The sequence below is a fragment of the Nicotiana sylvestris genome, chromosome 4, assembly GCF_000393655.2.
Source record: "Nicotiana sylvestris chromosome 4, ASM39365v2, whole genome shotgun sequence".
Taxonomy (NCBI): Eukaryota; Viridiplantae; Streptophyta; class Magnoliopsida; order Solanales; family Solanaceae; genus Nicotiana; species Nicotiana sylvestris.
In genome coordinates, this window is record NC_091060.1 from 75,249,819 (window position 1) to 75,268,180 (window position 18,362).

At 34.1% G+C, this 18,362-nt stretch overlaps 1 protein-coding gene across 1 annotated transcript; it reads right to left on the minus strand.

Annotated features, from left to right (window-relative positions):
- Positions 1 to 9,838: 9,838 nt before the first annotated feature.
- On the minus strand, positions 9,839 to 13,164 carry LOC104210837 (probable metal-nicotianamine transporter YSL7). The gene is made up of 3 exons (XM_009759809.2): positions 12,602 to 13,164; positions 11,467 to 12,053; positions 9,839 to 11,178 (listed from the first exon to the last, which is right to left on the minus strand). The coding sequence occupies exons 1-3, from the start codon at positions 12,930 to 12,932 to the stop codon at positions 10,117 to 10,119; spliced, it is 1,980 nt and encodes a 659-aa protein (XP_009758111.1). The 5' UTR covers positions 12,933 to 13,164; the 3' UTR covers positions 9,839 to 10,116.
- Positions 13,165 to 18,362: the final 5,198 nt, after the last annotated feature.

The window sequence follows — 18,362 nt, forward strand, 5'->3', positions numbered from 1 at the left end:
GACGAATGTTCCAAAGGGGGGATGATGTTATGCCCTGCAATATTACGTCGATATTACGTCCAACAGTATTATATTACGATCATGTTACGCCTTGCAGTACTACATTACGATGATATTATGCTTCACAATATTAAATTACAACGATGTTGTACCCTGTAGTATTGTATGTTGAATTTGTCGTAAGGTAATTGACATCAATCCAAGGAAAAGATTATTTAGAGATTATAAGTATTATGGTATTTCAAATAAGTAATGAGTAAATTTGTGAAGGTGAGAGGGGAAGCAAGTCAAAGAAAATGAATTTTCGTCCAAGTTTGGCATGTTGGGATAAAATTCGGGCTGAGGTAAAATACCTGGTATTTATGGACTAGTATCATACAAGGTACCACATGGCTATGATAGTAAGGTGTATAAGGTGTGTTAAAAATAAGTAGAATTTTAAGTAATTTGAGATAATTTTTAATTATGTGGGTAATTGGTTAATTACCGGGTAACATAACATTACCTAATTAACTAATAAGGGGATAAAGATTAATAATTTTCCCAAAAAAAGCGTGGTAGTAAGAAATCTTACCAAACATATGACTAGGTAGTCATATAAGATTAATGGCTACCTAGCATCTAGGTGTAAAACACTTAAACACTAAAGGTGTATATACAAATTTGGTCTCTTTTAAAAATTACATCTCTTTTAAAGGTTTGATTATTTTTGGGCAGAGATTCCAACACCTCTTTTACGTATAATTACAAAGAGAGGAAAAATAGAAGAAAGGTGGTGTAAAGTTTTGAGCTTTTTTTATTGTATTGAGTAATTATGGAAGATGGGCATGTATCAGGTTCAAGAAATGAGAATGGTTTTTCACCGACGGGCAAAGAACTCATATCATATTACTTGAAAAAGAAACTTGAGGGGTCTGATAAGTGTGTTGAAGTTATTTTTGAGGTTGAGATTTGGAAACATGAACCTTGGGATTTACCAGAGAACAACAACACTGAAATATAAGTCTTGCCTCCTCATTCTCAATATTCAATAGTAGAATGCTAAGCTCGTCCGAAAAGAAAAGGCTTCCAACGAAATTTTGCAAACAATTCCAACGAGAATTGTTAGAACCGTAGCAATGTAAAAATTTTGCGGTTCTGAAGGAGTACGGTACAATCTTTTTCAAGAATATTATACGGATTTTTCCCTACTCCGGGTATGTTAAGTCTATCCCTCCTTTCTTTTTGGCATGATCCATACGAAATAAACGAAACGAGCAAATGCACAACTTTCATAAATGGCTCTATTCATAAAAATCCTAGGGGTGTCTATATTCTTGATTCCCCATGTGAATTATTATTATATATTCTGTTCATGGGTCTCAGAAAAATATGTATTTGATAAAGTTTATCCGAAAGGCATATTAATTTTTATGGCAATATGAAAAAATCTTATTAATGTATTTCTTATGCATCTCATGCATTTATACATGTACATTGACCCATGATCAAATGGCATTATATACGCGTATATATGTATATTATATGTATATGGGATATGGGAAAATGTTACGGCGTTAAATACGCGCCACTACCTGATCAGCTGGTATACGTTGATGATTTGCCTATAGTGGCCGAGATGATATGATGGGATGCCCTCAGAGGCTTGATGATGTTATGAACATATGTACCTATGCACGACATGACATTCATACGCATATGCATGACACTATAAGTATTTCATGATTTACAGAGTTATCCAGACTTACAGGTTGAGTCATTTGCTCTATATTTCTTCCATGTCTGTTAAGTACTTATTTATGTGGCCTACATACTCGGTACATTATTCGTAGTGTCGTTCCTTTTGCCTGGGGACACTGTATTTCATGCCCGTAGGTCCCGATAGACAGGTCGAGAGCCCTCCAAGTAGTCAATCAGCTCAGTAGAAGATGTTGGTGCGCTCCATTTGCTTCAGAGTTACTTGTTTGGTTAGTATGATTTAGACGTGTATTGTTTGGTATGGTGGGACTCTGTCCCGACCTTTATGAAAATTATGTATTCTTAGAGGCTTGTAGACGGATGTCATGTACGTAAAAGATTGTATGGCCTTGTCGGCCTATGTTAAGTATACGAGTGGTTATTTCGGCCTTATAGGCCCGTGCGTCATATATATAAGTTTGGATTACATGTTGAATCGTCCAATGTCGAGCATTTCTTCATGTTTTATTGTACTTATCTCATGACAACATCTTTGGCTCATTTACCTATGATAGTATGATACGAAAGATACGTTACGTAGGTACTCGGTTGAGTAAGGTACCGGGTGCCCGTTGCGGCCCATCGGTTTGGGTCGTGACAGAAGTGGAAGAAAATTTAAAGAGTGGACTTTTGGGATTTGGATGGCCAATCGATGTCGTATTTTGGTGAATTTGATATGGGTAGACTCGTGGGAGGATAAGGATTCTAGTGATGTAATTTTTATCGGATTCCGAGACATGGGCCCGGGGGTTGGGTTTGTCAAATTTCGGGAATTTTGATTAAATTTGATAATTTTCATGTGGGATTTGTTCCTTTGGCATGTATTGATGTTATGATTCTGGTTTTGGATTCGGGGCGATTTGAGGCCAAGTCGAGAGGCAAGGGCATTGTGGAGTAAATTTTCATCTAGTTCGAGGTAAGTAATTATTGTAAATCTAGACCTGAGGGTATGAAACCCCGGGATTTCATACTATTTTGATAAATGAGGTGACGCACATGCTAGGTGACGGGCATATGGGCGTGCACCCATAGGGATTGTGTCTTGGTCCGTCCCGTGGCAACTATAGAGTTGCATATTTTGATAAACCCTATATGATGTTTATGTGTTTTAGAAATAATTCTATTAACTTGGACTGAATGCCATGTTTGGGGCCTTGTGCCGTACTGTTGGACCCTCAGGGGCATTTTACCGTTATCTTCACATTATTTTCTTTATAGAAAGTATTATCCTCAGTAATGGTTTATACCTGTTTATTGTTAAATCTTGTTCCTCACTCTATTTTTAATATTCATGGAAGTGTTTGGGCTGAGTTCCCTGAGTTTGCACTTATATGCCCGAGTGGCTTGTGAGGCTGATGAGTGAGTGAGGCCGAGGACTGGATTGTGAGGATAGTTATGGATCGGGTTGCACGCCGTAGTGTTATATATATGTGTGTATATGGATCGGGTTGCACACCACAGCGATATAGCACTTGGGCTGTAGGAGTCCCTCCGGAGTCTGCACACCCCCAGTAAGTGCAGTCGACTATATATCTATGGATCGGGCTGCATGCTGCAGCAGTTGTTATGAGATACCTATGGAGCGTGAGTGCTGAGTGTAGAAGTTGAGTACGAGTGACTGAGAGGCTTGCTCGATGGGCTATATATATACATATGAGTGATACTTCGCCCGAGGGGCTTGTGTTATGAAAATACTGGTTTTCACACTTCTTTATACTGAGCCTCTATTGAACATGTTGAATAAATGTTTTAACAACTTTTCATTAGAACTGGAGTTTTAACTAGTTGTTCAGAATTTATCTACCGATTTTATCCGACTATTTTCTCTGAGATTTTTATGTTATAATATACTTATGTTTTTAAATGCTCATCACTGCATTCAGCCTTTATTTATAATTGTTACTTACTAAGTTGGCGTACTCACGTTATTCCCTGCAACTTGTGTGCAAATCCAGGTGCCAAAGCATCCGAGTGAGAGTTGTCTCTTGCCTTCATAGCATTTCGGAGATTGCAAGGTAGTTGCATGGCATCCGCATCCCTGCCTTTCTCCTTCCTATCTTCAGTATTACACATTTCAGTCTTATTTGGTACTAAGTAGACAGTATCAAACTGTAATGTAGTGGCTTATGACTTGTGACACCGAGATCGGGCAGTGTTGATGTTTTTGTTTACTTGTTTCCGCTTATTTTGATACATTAAAACGAAATATTTGTGATCAAATATGATTAGTTAATGAATTAAGAAGAAGACCTTTGGATTGAACAGTGCATTAAAAAGTCAAGAAATAATGTTTTCCAGAGAAGTGCGATTTTGCGGTCGAGAATGCGGTCGCATATCTGGTATGCGGACCGCATAGGGGGCATAGTCACCGTAAAGTGAGTCAGTGTGTTAGTAAAATTTGAGGTTAAATATGCGGTCCATTATGCGATCGCATAACCGATATGCGGACCGCATAGTCGTCGCATAATTTCCTTGGGATTTTGTAAGGAGCAGTTTTGCGGTGCATTATGCGACCGCAGAATGGGTATGCAGACCGCATTTCTGCTGCATGCCCAGACAGAATGTTCAGATTTTGGGAGCACTTTTGCGGTCCATTCTGCGGGCCGCATTTCCACTTTGCGATCGCAAATGTGATCACAGACCTGACTCGGGGCTCCAATTTTCTAAATTTTAAACCCGACCCCTTATCGATATATTCGGTGTTATAGCTCATTTTGAGCATATTTCCTGATGCTTTTAGAGAGAGAGAGGGTCTTAGAGAGGGAAGTGCTTCCCATCAAATTACTCCATGAAACCTTGCCAAATCTTTGAAGATAATCAAGTGAGGGCACCTAAATCTTCATCCCAAGAGGTAAGATTTCATTACCTCAGCTCTTATTCCTATGCTTAGCAATAAGGGATCACTAGTGAAGTAATTCATGGGTATAAGAATGAATTTCTTGCATGCATATCACACCATAGAATATTGGGAGGTAGTGAACTAAAAAGAAAGCATTTGGGGTATAAAATGATAGAAATTTCTCTCAAAAGGGCCTAAGATCACAATGCACCTTTAGTGTTTGATAGTATGCTCAAAACAAGCTAGAATCTCAATCTCGTCTCTAATTCTCGGTTTAATTTGTAATTCTTACACAATAGATCGAAGTGCTAAAAGTTCCGAAATTTTGTAAGGAATAAGGAAAGCTTTATTGAGGTATGTATGGCTAAAACCCCGTCTTTTAGAAATTGAGCTTCATCGTTGGTTGTGTGAGTACGGTAAGATTAAATTAAATTGTTGTATTGATTGTTATTTCACTTGACTTAGTGTTGCAACCTTATATGCGTGGAAACTGTGTCTCAAATTGATCAACGTGTTATTCTTGATAATTTGAAAAGGTGCAAGGACTATGAATCATGTATCAAAATGCTTAGACCTTAGATTGAAATTGAAGTGCGTTGTTGTGCCATTTACATGAAGTCTCATCTACGCCTACAACCTTATTTGCTCTTGTGTGTCATACTCTCTTGAATTACAAACCTAATGTTGAAAATGGGAACAATGTGAAACGTGAACTGTGGAATGTGAAAATTGTGGCCCCAAGTGTCGGTAAACTAATACATGTGTAATCAAAGATTGGAGTGAGATGAATAATAAAAAATGGTAACGCCTCGGTAAGGCGGCCTAGCCGATCGGGCCGTGATCGGACGCCATGACATATACACATGGCGGTTATGCATTGATGATTGAAACTGGAAAGTGTGAATAAAATATTGGTAACGTCTCCGGGAGACGGCCTAGCCGATCGGGTCGAGATCGGACTCTGCTCAAGATAGCGGTGGTAATATGAACGATGTGGAACAGTATGAAATGCCCAACTAAAGGCTATGGAAACATGATGTGAAGGTTGTGTAATTCTTTCATGTTGATAATGTTGTGATCGTTTAAAGCTTTGGAGTGATACTTGTGATTTCCTTATTTGTATATGAAAGTTCTTTCTAATTTGATAGTGTTTAGTTATACATACTAGTACTATTCCATGGTACTAACGTCCCTTTTACCGGGGGCGCTACATTTTTTTAAATGAATGTAGGTGGCTCCATAGTGGATAGTGCCGGTCGTGTGTAGCGAAGCATCCCTCTTCTCAAGATCTTGGTGAGTCCCTTTCTCCTTCAAGGGGCTATATTATATATCTTTGTATTGTGGACTTTCACTTTTGAGGTATAACCGGGGCCTTGTTGCCGGCGTTGTCAAACTCATCTTTTGTATCCTAGAGGCTCCGTAGACATATGTGTGGATTAAAAATACTATGTGACCCAATAAAAATAATTTTGAAATATTTGTCTCGTCCAAGTGGCGCTAGTTACTATTTTAGATTAATTACTCTTTTCATTCAAATATTATAGCCTTTTTCTACTTTTAAAGGATTTACAATCTAATTATCTTTGTCTTAAGTCATGCATATAACTTTGTTCTTAAAAAAAATTAAAAATTTAAATATTTAACGAAATCTATCATAAGTTGTAACCCTAGCATAATCATAATCTTCTAATATAGAAAATGCAAGCATAAATATAATCAATAGGAGTAAACCCTAAATTTAATGAAACACTAACTAAACCCTAATTTATACAATTGAAATAATTAAAATTACTTAAATTAATAAATGTAGATTAACTAACCTTGAAAGAGAAGAGAGGGAGTTTGATTTTGGGTGGCGGAGGATGAGCAGTGGTTAGTGGTGCCGCTAAAACAGTGGTGGCGGAGGAAGCGGTGGTGGCAGAGAAGGGGAAGGTGGCGTTGGGGCGAGGAATAATGGCGGGATAGGGGAGGGAGACTTCTAGGTGCTTTGTTTTTAGGTGAGGAGGGAGATAGGAGTTAATTTTGGAAATGGGGAAGAATCTCGTCTCTGGCAGGTCTAATTTAGAAATTTCCGATCTGTCGGAAATTTTGGTCCCTAAGTTTAAGTGGCCTTTGTCCGTTTGACCACGAACATTTCGACCGAAATCGGTCGGTAATATAATTTTAAATTTTAAAAAAATTATTTAATTTAAAAAGCAACCGAAGTCTGTCGGTTTTAGCCAAAACAAATTAATTATAGGTACTATATAATATCCATCTAATCTATATACTATATTAAAAGCATGAAGGCCCTGAACGAAATGTCGTTCGCCTTTTTTTCCCTTTAAAAAAAGATTTCACACTAGATAAAATTGTCATTTACCCTTAAAATCAAATAAAACTGTATTTATTAAAACTTCCCATATTTGAATTATTATGTAGGAAGCCCTAATATTTAAGACCTTAAAATCAACTAAATTATATAAAGTAAAGTTCTAATTTAGGACCAAATATATTAATTAACTTACGTTGAAATACATTGGAAACTCAAAATCTTTAATATCTCACCAGATTCCATTAGACTTAAGATTCAAAGCCTTAACGGAAAAAATTGAACAACTACTGAAACCTTTTTTTATTTGAAGAAAAGAGGTACGAATTTTTATGTTATGAATTTTTGGAGTTGGAAACAACTTAATTCTATCTTGAAAAGGTATTTTTCTCTTTTAGTTACACTATATTTTAAGAATTACATATAATTTAATATTTTTTGAAAAAAGTTTTTGTTTATTTTACTTCTCGCCTAAATCAGCGATATCAATATTCATTATTTCAATAACTTATATATTTTTAAAATTTTTATTTTATAACTTAAATATGTTATTTAATAATATTTTTATATTTTTAAATAATTATATAGTTGTTGATATAGGTATACGCACAAAACGTGTATCTTAAGTACTAAGGTCATTAGCCCCTTTAAAAATATATTTTATATTGAACAAAGTAATAATTTTAGCTATTTTTCTAATATTTAGGAATAATCATTAATTATTTTTCTCATAGGAAAAATCATTTAATTAGTTGTCTACTATTTAAGACTTTGACATGGAAAATCATATAATTATCTTTTTGTTATAAAAATATTTGTTTAAGAGTCCTTGACGAGCACTTTTGTTTTGGTTAAAAAGTTTTAGTTATAGTATTATTTATTTTTCTTTTCTTTTTCAGAACTCCTTTTTTCGTATAATTATGTAATTTGATTATACAATGAGCTACAGTAATTTATTCTTTTTCTAATCTGTTGAAAATAATTCATATAATATTTATTATTAATTAAATTAAATAATCTACATTTTGATCTTGAAAAAAATTGTTATTTTCTATCAATTTGTTAATCCTGTTTGAGTCTTCTAAAATGAAGTAGTGAATAACTTTTTTTAAAAAAAAATTAAAAAATTCTTAAGTTTTCAAGGATTATATGTGATTGCCGAAATTGAAAAAGAAGCATGATAATTTATGAATTTAAAGCGAGTGAATTAAAAAATTAAAATAAAGTTTTAGGTCAATACATTGACCGATGATTGAAAAATCGTATGAAGATTCATCATTTTAGAGAATATTAACTTTTATTTTATTATTCAAACATAATTTTTTGATTATTATTTATATAATATTTTAAAATTCTTTCTTATTGAGATAGTGTACACGCGCAAAGCGCGTACTCTAAGACTAGTTATATTAAAAGCACGAAGTCCTTTAGCGAAATGTCGTTCACTTTTTTTACCATTTAAAAATAGAGTTCACACTGGACAAAATAGTCAAATTAAATTATTTGACTTTGATTTCACTAAATTTTTTGTTAATAATTTTTTCCTTATTTAAACTAGGTAGGAAGTCCTAATATTTAGGAATTCAAAATCAATGTATTTCTATTTATAAACATGGTACTATATTTTGCATCGGATAAAATTTAATATTTCACAATCTAGACATGTACTTTCAAAGTCGTATTTTGATATTGAAAGTTTCACTAAACCAAGACAAAAAAGTAGATAATTAACTTATCAATTTTTAATTCAAACAAGGATAACAAAATTATTCATTGGTTTGATATTAACGTCTTTTATTACTAGATAAGACTTTTTCTCGAGAATTTAAGTTAGAGAATAAGTAAAAAGTAATTTTTATTTGTTGTAGGTTTAAATTACTTTTTGTCATAGAAATATAAGCAATTAAGTCTATCTTAATAAAAAAAAATAGCAAAACACTTTTTTAGGGAAAAAATATTTTTGGTTTTTCAGAGCATATAATAGTATGTTCATTACTCTTGTACTCCTATAAATTTTATGCAGTAAAATGTAAATACACATTTTATTAAATACTATAATTAGATTTAAACTATGATACTCTTTAAATACTATAATTAATCCAGCATCTGTAACTATGATACTCTTTAGCTCAATATTAAATTAAAAAATACTTTCAACATGACACATAAGAATTGAATGTCAAATATTGGTAGACACGCAAAGCGTGTACTTTAAAAGGCGTCTTTCGCGAAGGATTGATCGACATTTTTACCCTTCAAAAATAAATTTCATATTAGAAAATAAAGCTAATTGGGATCAATATTCTATCATTTTTTGAAATTTATATTTTATAATATAATTTTATTTTATAACTCAAATGCATTTATTCAAAAATATTGTTGTAAGTCTTTACATTATATATTCATTAATATAGATACACACGCAAATCGCGTACCCTAAAACTAGTTTAATTTATTGTGTTTGCATATATTCACACACATATATACACGTCACACACACACATACTTTGTTTTGTGATGCAATTATTTTTATAAAATTTTTCTTTAATAATATAAATATTATTTTACAAACACGCAAAGGTTTGTTGAGTTGGTTAGGTGGGTGGTTTCCCACATGAGAGACCTATGATCGATTTCCCTCACCAGCAGCTTCCTCAGTCAGACCTGGTCGCACCGGGCACTTGGTGGGTTTGCATCTATTGTGTGGTTTGCGAGTTATTGCACAGTGAGCAGGCTATCCAGTGCGCACTCGAAGGGTAGTGGCTGCGACTTTTCCGGAAATTTTCCAAAAAAAAGAATTATCCCACAATAATTTATGACATGACTCGACATACATGTGCAACGCACCTACCGATGAACTGGCTACTTAAAAGATAAGAAATTCGTTAAAAATTTTACATATTTCAAAGCTAAAAACATCTAACATTATGGAAGATAATGCAGGACTAAGATTTTCATTACTACATCAAACAAGATATATTAGAAACTACACAGTACATTGACATTACTAACTAAAATCACATACCAACGAGATTTAAAACACCGAAAATATATCTAGAAAGTCGAAAACGACAAGAACAGAAACACAACCTGTCTTAATGCTACTAAATAATGGAGTAAAATACACATCTTAAGAACATGTTACGCTGGGACTAAAATAACCAAATTTTGACTGCTGAAAACAATCACAGACTAAATTTGTACAATGACAGAAGGGGGAATTATATAATCAAGCACCACCGTGACGAACTTTCATGCAAAATGGAGCTTTGACACCAGCCAGAGCAAGAACAGATGCTGGAATTCCCCACAAGGACTCACCACATATGAGACCAGAAGCCAATGCAGGTCCAAAATCCTTTGCTTGCTGCTTGTTCACCATTTGCCAAATGAATAGGATCAATGACCCTACACACATGTCAATGGCAAAGTACCCTCCAAGGTAAAATGGTATAGCCATGCACATTGGACTCGGAACGAATCGATAAATTCCATACTTGGTCTCGAATTTTTTCAGCAGCTGAGTCACTAGGTTGATCACAATAGCAGCCACAAAGAACCAAACAGATAGCCTGAGGCAATGCTTGGGGAGACTTCCAAAACCTTCAACGCCAAGCAGCGCGATTCCACGATACATCGCTGCATATGGTGCAGGGTATGCACCTTCCGGATCACCCAAACGATAGGCAGTGTTGAAAATCCAGAAGACTAGAGGGGTTATCACACAGCCCATGGCAGTTCCAATAGCTTGGCTAAAGAACATGGAACGAGGCGATGTAAGAGTTAAATAACCAGTCTTAAAATCTCCCATTAAGCCAGCAGCTGTATCTAGTATACTCATCATCAAACCACAAGAAGCGAGACCAGCAATCACTCCTCCATTTTGCAAACCAACCCAATAACTAAATGTAAGAATTGCAATTTTTCCGTAATTTGAGGCCAGGGACCAATCAGTGAGGCCACTTCCATAAGAGTTGCAAAAGGCCAAAATCGGAGCAATTAAATAGGCAACCAGAATGTGATACCATTTCAGTGAGTGAAAGATAATTGGTACGACAATGATAGATATGATTGCAATACCAACGTATCCGCCAATGGCTACCCAGTTGGGGATCTGGTCTTTCAAGAAGTACTCGTTTTGTCTCTTCTTGTCATAGTCTTCTGAGGACTCTTCACCTGAAGAATCTTCCTGTCCTGATTTCCTATTTCTGAAGCTTAAGACTGTGACCGCCAACATGTAGGCAAAATGGAATAGACCATCTCCAAGCATCATGGAAATTGCAATAAATACCTGTTTAGAATATCACACCCTATTTGAACAAAACATTGAAATAACAACCAACACTAACAATAACTATTTGAACAAAAGAGTTGACATAGCTATAACCAAGCAGAATATATGAAGTGAGAATCATATTAATCAAGTTAGGATACCATCTTAAATTTCTGATTTAGATAAAAAGACATACTTCAGAGCTAGTTTTCTTTTACTATTTCTTATTCCTAAATCCCAATAACTAAAAAGTTAATTCATAACAGTAAAATTGGAAAAACTATATATGAAGAATGTTAAATTTACCCGATATCCTTGGATACCATGAAGACTTGCTGCGGTTAACTGAGCAGAGTACCAATCGCCTTTCTTTGCTTCAATCATTGGCCACATGATAGCCCATGAAACTATGGCACCAATTAGCAATGAAACATTAACCATGTAGGGGCAAAGCATACCAACTCCAACATATGTTGAGGAAAAATCAAAATAGAACTTTTTGGCATAGGCTTGGAAACCAAATGTAGGCAAGCTACCAAATCCGCAACCATCTTCACGTGCAAATATCCACTGAACAGCCCCAAATATAAAGCTGAAGCTAAAGGATTTGAATAAGGAACCAACTTGTTTCTTGGCCAACTTAGCTCCTTTAGGAGTGTGGAAACAGTTGATAAGGTATGCAGTAGCAGTTCCACTTGGATATGTCAACTTGTACTTCATTATCATCATCTTCCTTAGCGCGACAATTGAGAAGAGACCAGCAAAGCTGACAACAAGAAGATAAGAAAGCATCCAACTAATAGCAAGCTTCTTAGTATTATTTGGGGTATTTCCTGCATCTGCCTGAGCTGCTATTAATGGACTCATTCCTAACATATAACTTGCTGTCCCACCTGAAATTCACCAAATAATATAACGCTATTGTCAAAATATTTAAAAACAAATACTCCCTAGTACATATGATCCAAAACAGAGTTCATTTGACTTCAATAAATATTGGAAATGATGGACCAACAGTGTTACATAGCATAGCTGCAGGGGTAACAGTTTTCTAACTCCATGCACAGAGGAATATTACATGTTTGAAATTTTTATAAACTTGGAAATGACGCTTCGTTAATTACAGATTTCCTTCTTTTTCCCTGATTATAATAGGAACATACTATTACTATCAGAAATGAAAGACAAAGACACGAATATATGAAGGTGACTCACATCATAGACTTAATTCTTATTTTCTTTAATTTTTCCCCTTTAGATTATGAATATATATACTGTTGCTATGTTTATTTAACTTTTCATGCAGATCTCATTCATGTCTCATCAAGACTGAAGCATATACTAATACAGGTCTTCAATGAATAAAACATTAGAATATAACTAATGAGAGAAAATAAAAAGCGAAAAAAAAATAAGAGAGAGAGAGGGAAATTAAACATACTGCTAAAAGCAATGCCAGAAGAAGCAACAACGCAGGTCTGAATGACGGTATTCTCTTGCCTAGTAAAAGGCTGCTTCAATTTCCCAAACTTCTCAATAACAGCAGTCCACGACCTAATCATGGCGAATCCCAAGAGCCCCGCCGCCACGTTAAGAGAAGGGATAACACCTGTCGTGAGATTCAGTTTGCAAACAATGAAGTTGAACACGACGCTCAGAATCAGGCCAGTCACCATTGCCCTCAACGTTATTTGCTTCTTCCATGGCGGTACCTCTTTGTCCTTAAACGCATATTCTGTTGAAAGAAGCTCGTTATCTGCAGCCTCCACCATTCTATTGTATATTCACACACACACACACAGAGACTACTCTGTTTTTCTTCCTTTCAAATACTCTAATTGAATTGAAAGGAAGAAATGAAAGATCCCAAAGAAAGAAACTGATCAAGGATCGTGGGTTTGTACGTGGGGGGCTGTTGATTATATTTATAAGTAGTGGTGTAGAGAGGAGAGGAAGAGAGAATCACGGAAGAATTTGAAGTCTTCCTAGGATTCAGCTAATCCCACTCAAAACTAAACTATAATTAGAAAACGGTTTTAAGGTTTTGTTTACTCCTTTCTACTAGTCTTTTTGTTTGCTCAAAATATTATGTAAACTTAACACTTTGTTTGGATCATTGTTACCCGTTTTATGGATTGTATCGTTTGAGACCCCATGGACACACATTAATATTATGTAAACTTACCGATTACTATTATTATTCATCGTTTTTTATTGTATTGTATTGTATTGTATTGTATTGTACCGTTTTATGAATATAATGTTATAGATTGTACCGTTTGCTGTTGTTAAATAATATTTTTGTTGTTTTATTTGATTGTATCATACTATACTGTATAAGTTCACTAAAACGTCCGCAATTGTTTTAAATAAAATTTATCAAGAATTACACATAAAAATAATTTAAGAAAATCTTTTTCTACTAATTTACCATTAATTACGTTGCTTGGAAATAAGAGCAAAAACCTGGAAAAAAAAGGTTAACTAATATTAGCAACAACAAAAAAAAAAAAATTAAAACGATGGAAAGAGACGAAGAATCGAACAGAGACTTGGATAAAAAGAACGGGGCAAACCGACTCTAGAAAAGATGGAAGAAGACAACGTAGATCAATGGGTTCGAGATTTGGAGTTAAAATAAAAAAAATGATAATAGAATTATGGAGTAATAAGTAAAGATATAATTGTAAAAGAAAATAGGAAACGATCGCACGACACCAATCGGTTGTTTCATAAAATGGGGCTTTTAGTTATTCCGGAATAATATATTTAACAATACGATACAATCAATTTTAAATAAACAATCAAAGCAAACATTATTTTAGGATAACAATACAACACGATACAATGAGTAACAACCATCCAAACAAGCCGTAACTTAACTTGAGGACAAATGGGAAAAAGAACATGTGTAACTTTATAAAGATCGTGTTAGGTGATAATTGTTAGGAAATATTGGTTTTATCTTATTAATTAATAATATTTTGAATTGTACAAAATCACTATATAGAACTATGTGTAACCTTGTCAATGCTCTCGAGTTTGCCTGATCGTTTGGAAATTTTTGTTCAAGGTAATTAGCTTCATTGAAGAAGTAATGTTAATTATCAGCTGTAAAAACAATAGCATAACATGCATTGTGATTTGTCATTATTTAGTTAGAAACTAATTTAGTAAAAAATATTAATTCAATAATTCAACTGATATTCATACTGTTAAGGTAATTTATTTTTGTCGTTCATTATTTTATTTTTTTTCACCATTTTGTCGTCTATTATCCGCAACTTTTTAATACCATAATCAAATCAAATTATGATTAGCAAAATGATTTTTTTTAACAAAAAAGATTTAGTTCAAATTTCCATACACAACCAACTATAATTATGATTAGGACAGTGATTCAATCTAAAAAATTAATACAAAACCAAACAAAGCCTTCCTAACCAGGAAAGGGTTTTAATTTGGATCTGGACAGATTTTGAAATTACATTCTGATCTTTTGCACAACTATTTTCCTAATTGAATTCGTGCATCTTATTTATTTCTATTCCATTTAGGACAAGGAAATAAATTAATGAGGGACTTTAAGATTTTTGGTGAATGTATTACCATGTATGAAACAAAAGACAACTATTATTACACTGTCACTGCATTTATAAACAGCATTAGCAACATTACATTTTTTCGATGTGAAAGCAATTAAGCAGCTGTATTTCACAAAATAAAGATGGAAAAATTAAAAGTGCTTAGCTTGCCTTTTCTTAAAATTAAAACACTTTCTTTAACCAGTCAGATTCGGTATGAATGTAACTTTGACCTACAAATTTAGAGTATGAATGTGCAACAGCCAACTAATTACTGCTCCCTCTGCTCCAAAATAAGTGATTTTTTGGATGTTTTCACACAGATTAAGAAATTCACCTTTTAGCATTAATTAGCAATGGAATTGATAATATTAACCTTTATTATCTCACATAAATACTCCTAACACATATTCCAACACTATTTACTCAAGGACAATATAGGAAAAAATAATTAATTCATTCTTGAAATTTGGAAAAATCACGTATTTTGGACCACAAGAAAAAGACCAAAAAATCATTTATTTTGGACCGAAGAGAGTAATTTACTGTTTGTATCTCTATTTATTGTGAGAGATGTATAATATTCCATATTGGTAATAAAAGTACGCATTGGCAGATGGATTTATAATGATCCTAATTCCTAAGTACACCTCAACTTATGATTTTAGTTTGATACTGAAATAGCTAGAAATATTATGTCTCCCTGGCGTTGTATAGCATCAAAATTTATTGGATTTAAGTCATATAAATTGGGATCTTTACATAAATAACCGGCTGAATATTTGAATAATTTTTTCTAGCTGGTATATCTAAATTATTGTTACGATCCCAATTTTCCTTCGTAAGATGTCTTAATGTCATCTTGTCTCTACGACTAGGTAAGCCTAATATTTGATAACAATTGAACAAATATAATTAACAAAATACTTAAAACCAGTCTGATAAACTCATATAACTTCTAAAAAGCAAAACAACAACCATACAATCCCCAGAACTATGGAACGGAGTTATAAGCTTTATTGAATAAACTAAAATATCTAATACATCACTGTTTGAAAGAAAATACGACAGTAAATGAGAGTAAGGGAAGGTGACTCCGAGGCATGCGAACGCTGAGCAGCCATACCTTGAAGTCTCTGATAAAGGCAGCTAGCAGGTAATCTCTAACGACTAACACGAGCAGACGTACCTGGATCTGCACAAAAATATGCAGAAGTGTAGTATGAGTACATCATAATGGTACCCAGTAAGTATCAAGCTTAACCAGCAGAGTAGTGATGAGGCCAGGTTATGACACATACTAGGATATAAATAAATAAAAAGTATGATAATGTAATACAGATATATAATGGAAAGTGAAGAAACAATTGATACGAAACAAGATAATAGCATGAACCAGTATTGAAAATCAACAATGGAAATAGCCTAAAAGAAGCAACTAAAAGGGCTACAATGATCAAGTACGGACAGCAACAGCTAGAACAATAAAGAATGAAACAACAAGAAATATTTTCACCAAAACACTTTGCAACATGAAATAAGCAGAAAGAATCACAACGAGGTACCGCCTCGTGTATAATGAAATCAAAACTGAGATACCGCCTCGTATAATCAAGAATCATAACCGAGGTACCGCCTTGTATTCACATTTCTCAATTTCAATTACAATCTTTTCTTATACCGCCGCGTGAGCCTTACATTTGAAATAGGTTTTAAAAACAGTTTTTTCGAAATAGCTACACGCACTTTAGCATGCCTTATGATGTTGCGTGGCTTCACGTAGTTTCCCTACAAGCAACACACACACACATAAGTCCCACCTTATACCGCCGCATGCATATTAACCCCAAGCCTTATATCGCCACATGTGCGTCAATATCATATCACAATAACAATTTGCATCACAAGTGCCCATATATCACAACTGGCCAACAACAATAACAATACCAATATTTTCACAACATTAGCCCATGGCTCTACAACAACAACAACAACAACAACAACAACAACAACAACAACAACAACAACAAATGTAAAATACTCAATAAGATAGAAATCTCAATAATAACTAACTTCACCTCAGCGTGTTAACGACTTTTACAACTTCAATACCAATTAACTCAACAATGAGAGAAATAATATATAACCACGATATTAGATAAAACTAACTCGCAATAAAAGAAATAACATTTAACAACGAGTTTCAAATAATAAAAATCAACAAAGAAAGGGATAGCATGAACAATTACTTCAAGTAAATGATAATCAATAAGGAAAGAGATAATACGATCAACAACTTCAAATAATGATAATTAACAATGAAAAGATAGCATGTAAAAAGAGGCAACAAGTTCAACTAAAGTATGAGCGCAAATGATCAATTAGGAGGTAGAACAAGTATTAACGAAATCATTTAAGGCATGTAAGGATAGACTAACACAATTATGAATATATTGACTAAGAGAATTAGAACATGATATGGCATTCAATTAAAGCATGGAAATAGTCTAAGTAGCCTAAAGTGGTAAAATACCACATACAACCGATGTACCCACTCATCACCTTGCGTATACAAATTTCACTTAGCACAATGGAATCAAACGAAACCAATCCCAAGGGGTAGTTCCCCCACACTAAGTTATGCAAGACACTTACCTCAATTAAGCAAATTCAACACTTGAAAATAGCTTTTCCATTTAAATACACCCCCACATCGCTCAAATCTAACCAAAATTGACTCAATATTATCAAACAACACTAGGGAATTCAATTACAACAGATAAAGCTAAGATCTTTACACTTTTCCCAAAAGGTCAATAAAATTCAATCTAGAGCCCGTCCGGTCAAAACTTGGGTCCAATGGTAGATTCCATCTACCCATGACTCCATGAGTTTATATATGTGATTAGTTTCAAAATTCGAGTCCAAATCGACTCTCAAAACTCAATTTCTTATCAAAAATTTGACAAAGTTTTACAAATTTTCACTTTGATTCACCTGGTTTTGATGTTAAAATCTAAGATATATGTGATTAGAAATATATTAGAATCCCTTACTTAAGGATTGTAGGTGAAAATCCTCTAAGCATCCGAAACTCACCTAAGCCCTCGGGGAACCAAAACAAACATCCACACAAGTTTAAAAATATCATATGAACTCGCTCGCGCGATCAAAACACAAAAATAACATCTAAAACTACGAATTGAACTCTAAAATGCATGAAATTCAAGGAAATTTTCAAGAACTTCTAGAATTACAATTAAGCGTCTAAATCCTATCAAATCAACTCCAAACGACACCAATTTTATAGACAAGTTCTAAATACCATAACAGACCTATTCCAAGTCCCAAAATTAAATTCCGAGCTCGATAGCTAAAAGTCAACCTACAGTCAAACTTTTCAACTTCAAATTGCCACATTTTGATAAATCAACCTACGGACTTCCAAAATTAACTCCGTACATACACCCAAGTCCAAAATCACGATACGAAGTTATCGGAGTCATAAAAATACAGTTCCGGAGTCGTTTTCACAAAAGTCATGGTTTGGTCAACATTTTCACATTTAAACTTCTAAGTCAAAATCAAGGGTCCAAATCAACCCGAAAGCTTCCCAGA

Bases quoted from the DNA above. Each gene is read 5' to 3' on its own strand.
- LOC104210837 (XM_009759809.2), bottom strand. From the start codon at position 12,932: ATGGTGGAGGCTGCAGATAACGAGCTTCTTTCAACAGAATATGCGTTT. The intron at 12,054-12,601 runs GTATGTTTAATT...GGTGAATTTCAG, and splicing joins TTCTGGCATTGCTTTTAGCA to GTGGGACAGCAAGTTATATG. The intron at 11,179-11,466 runs GTAAATTTAACA...TATTCTAAACAG, and splicing joins ATGGTATCCAAGGATATCGG to GTATTTATTGCAATTTCCAT.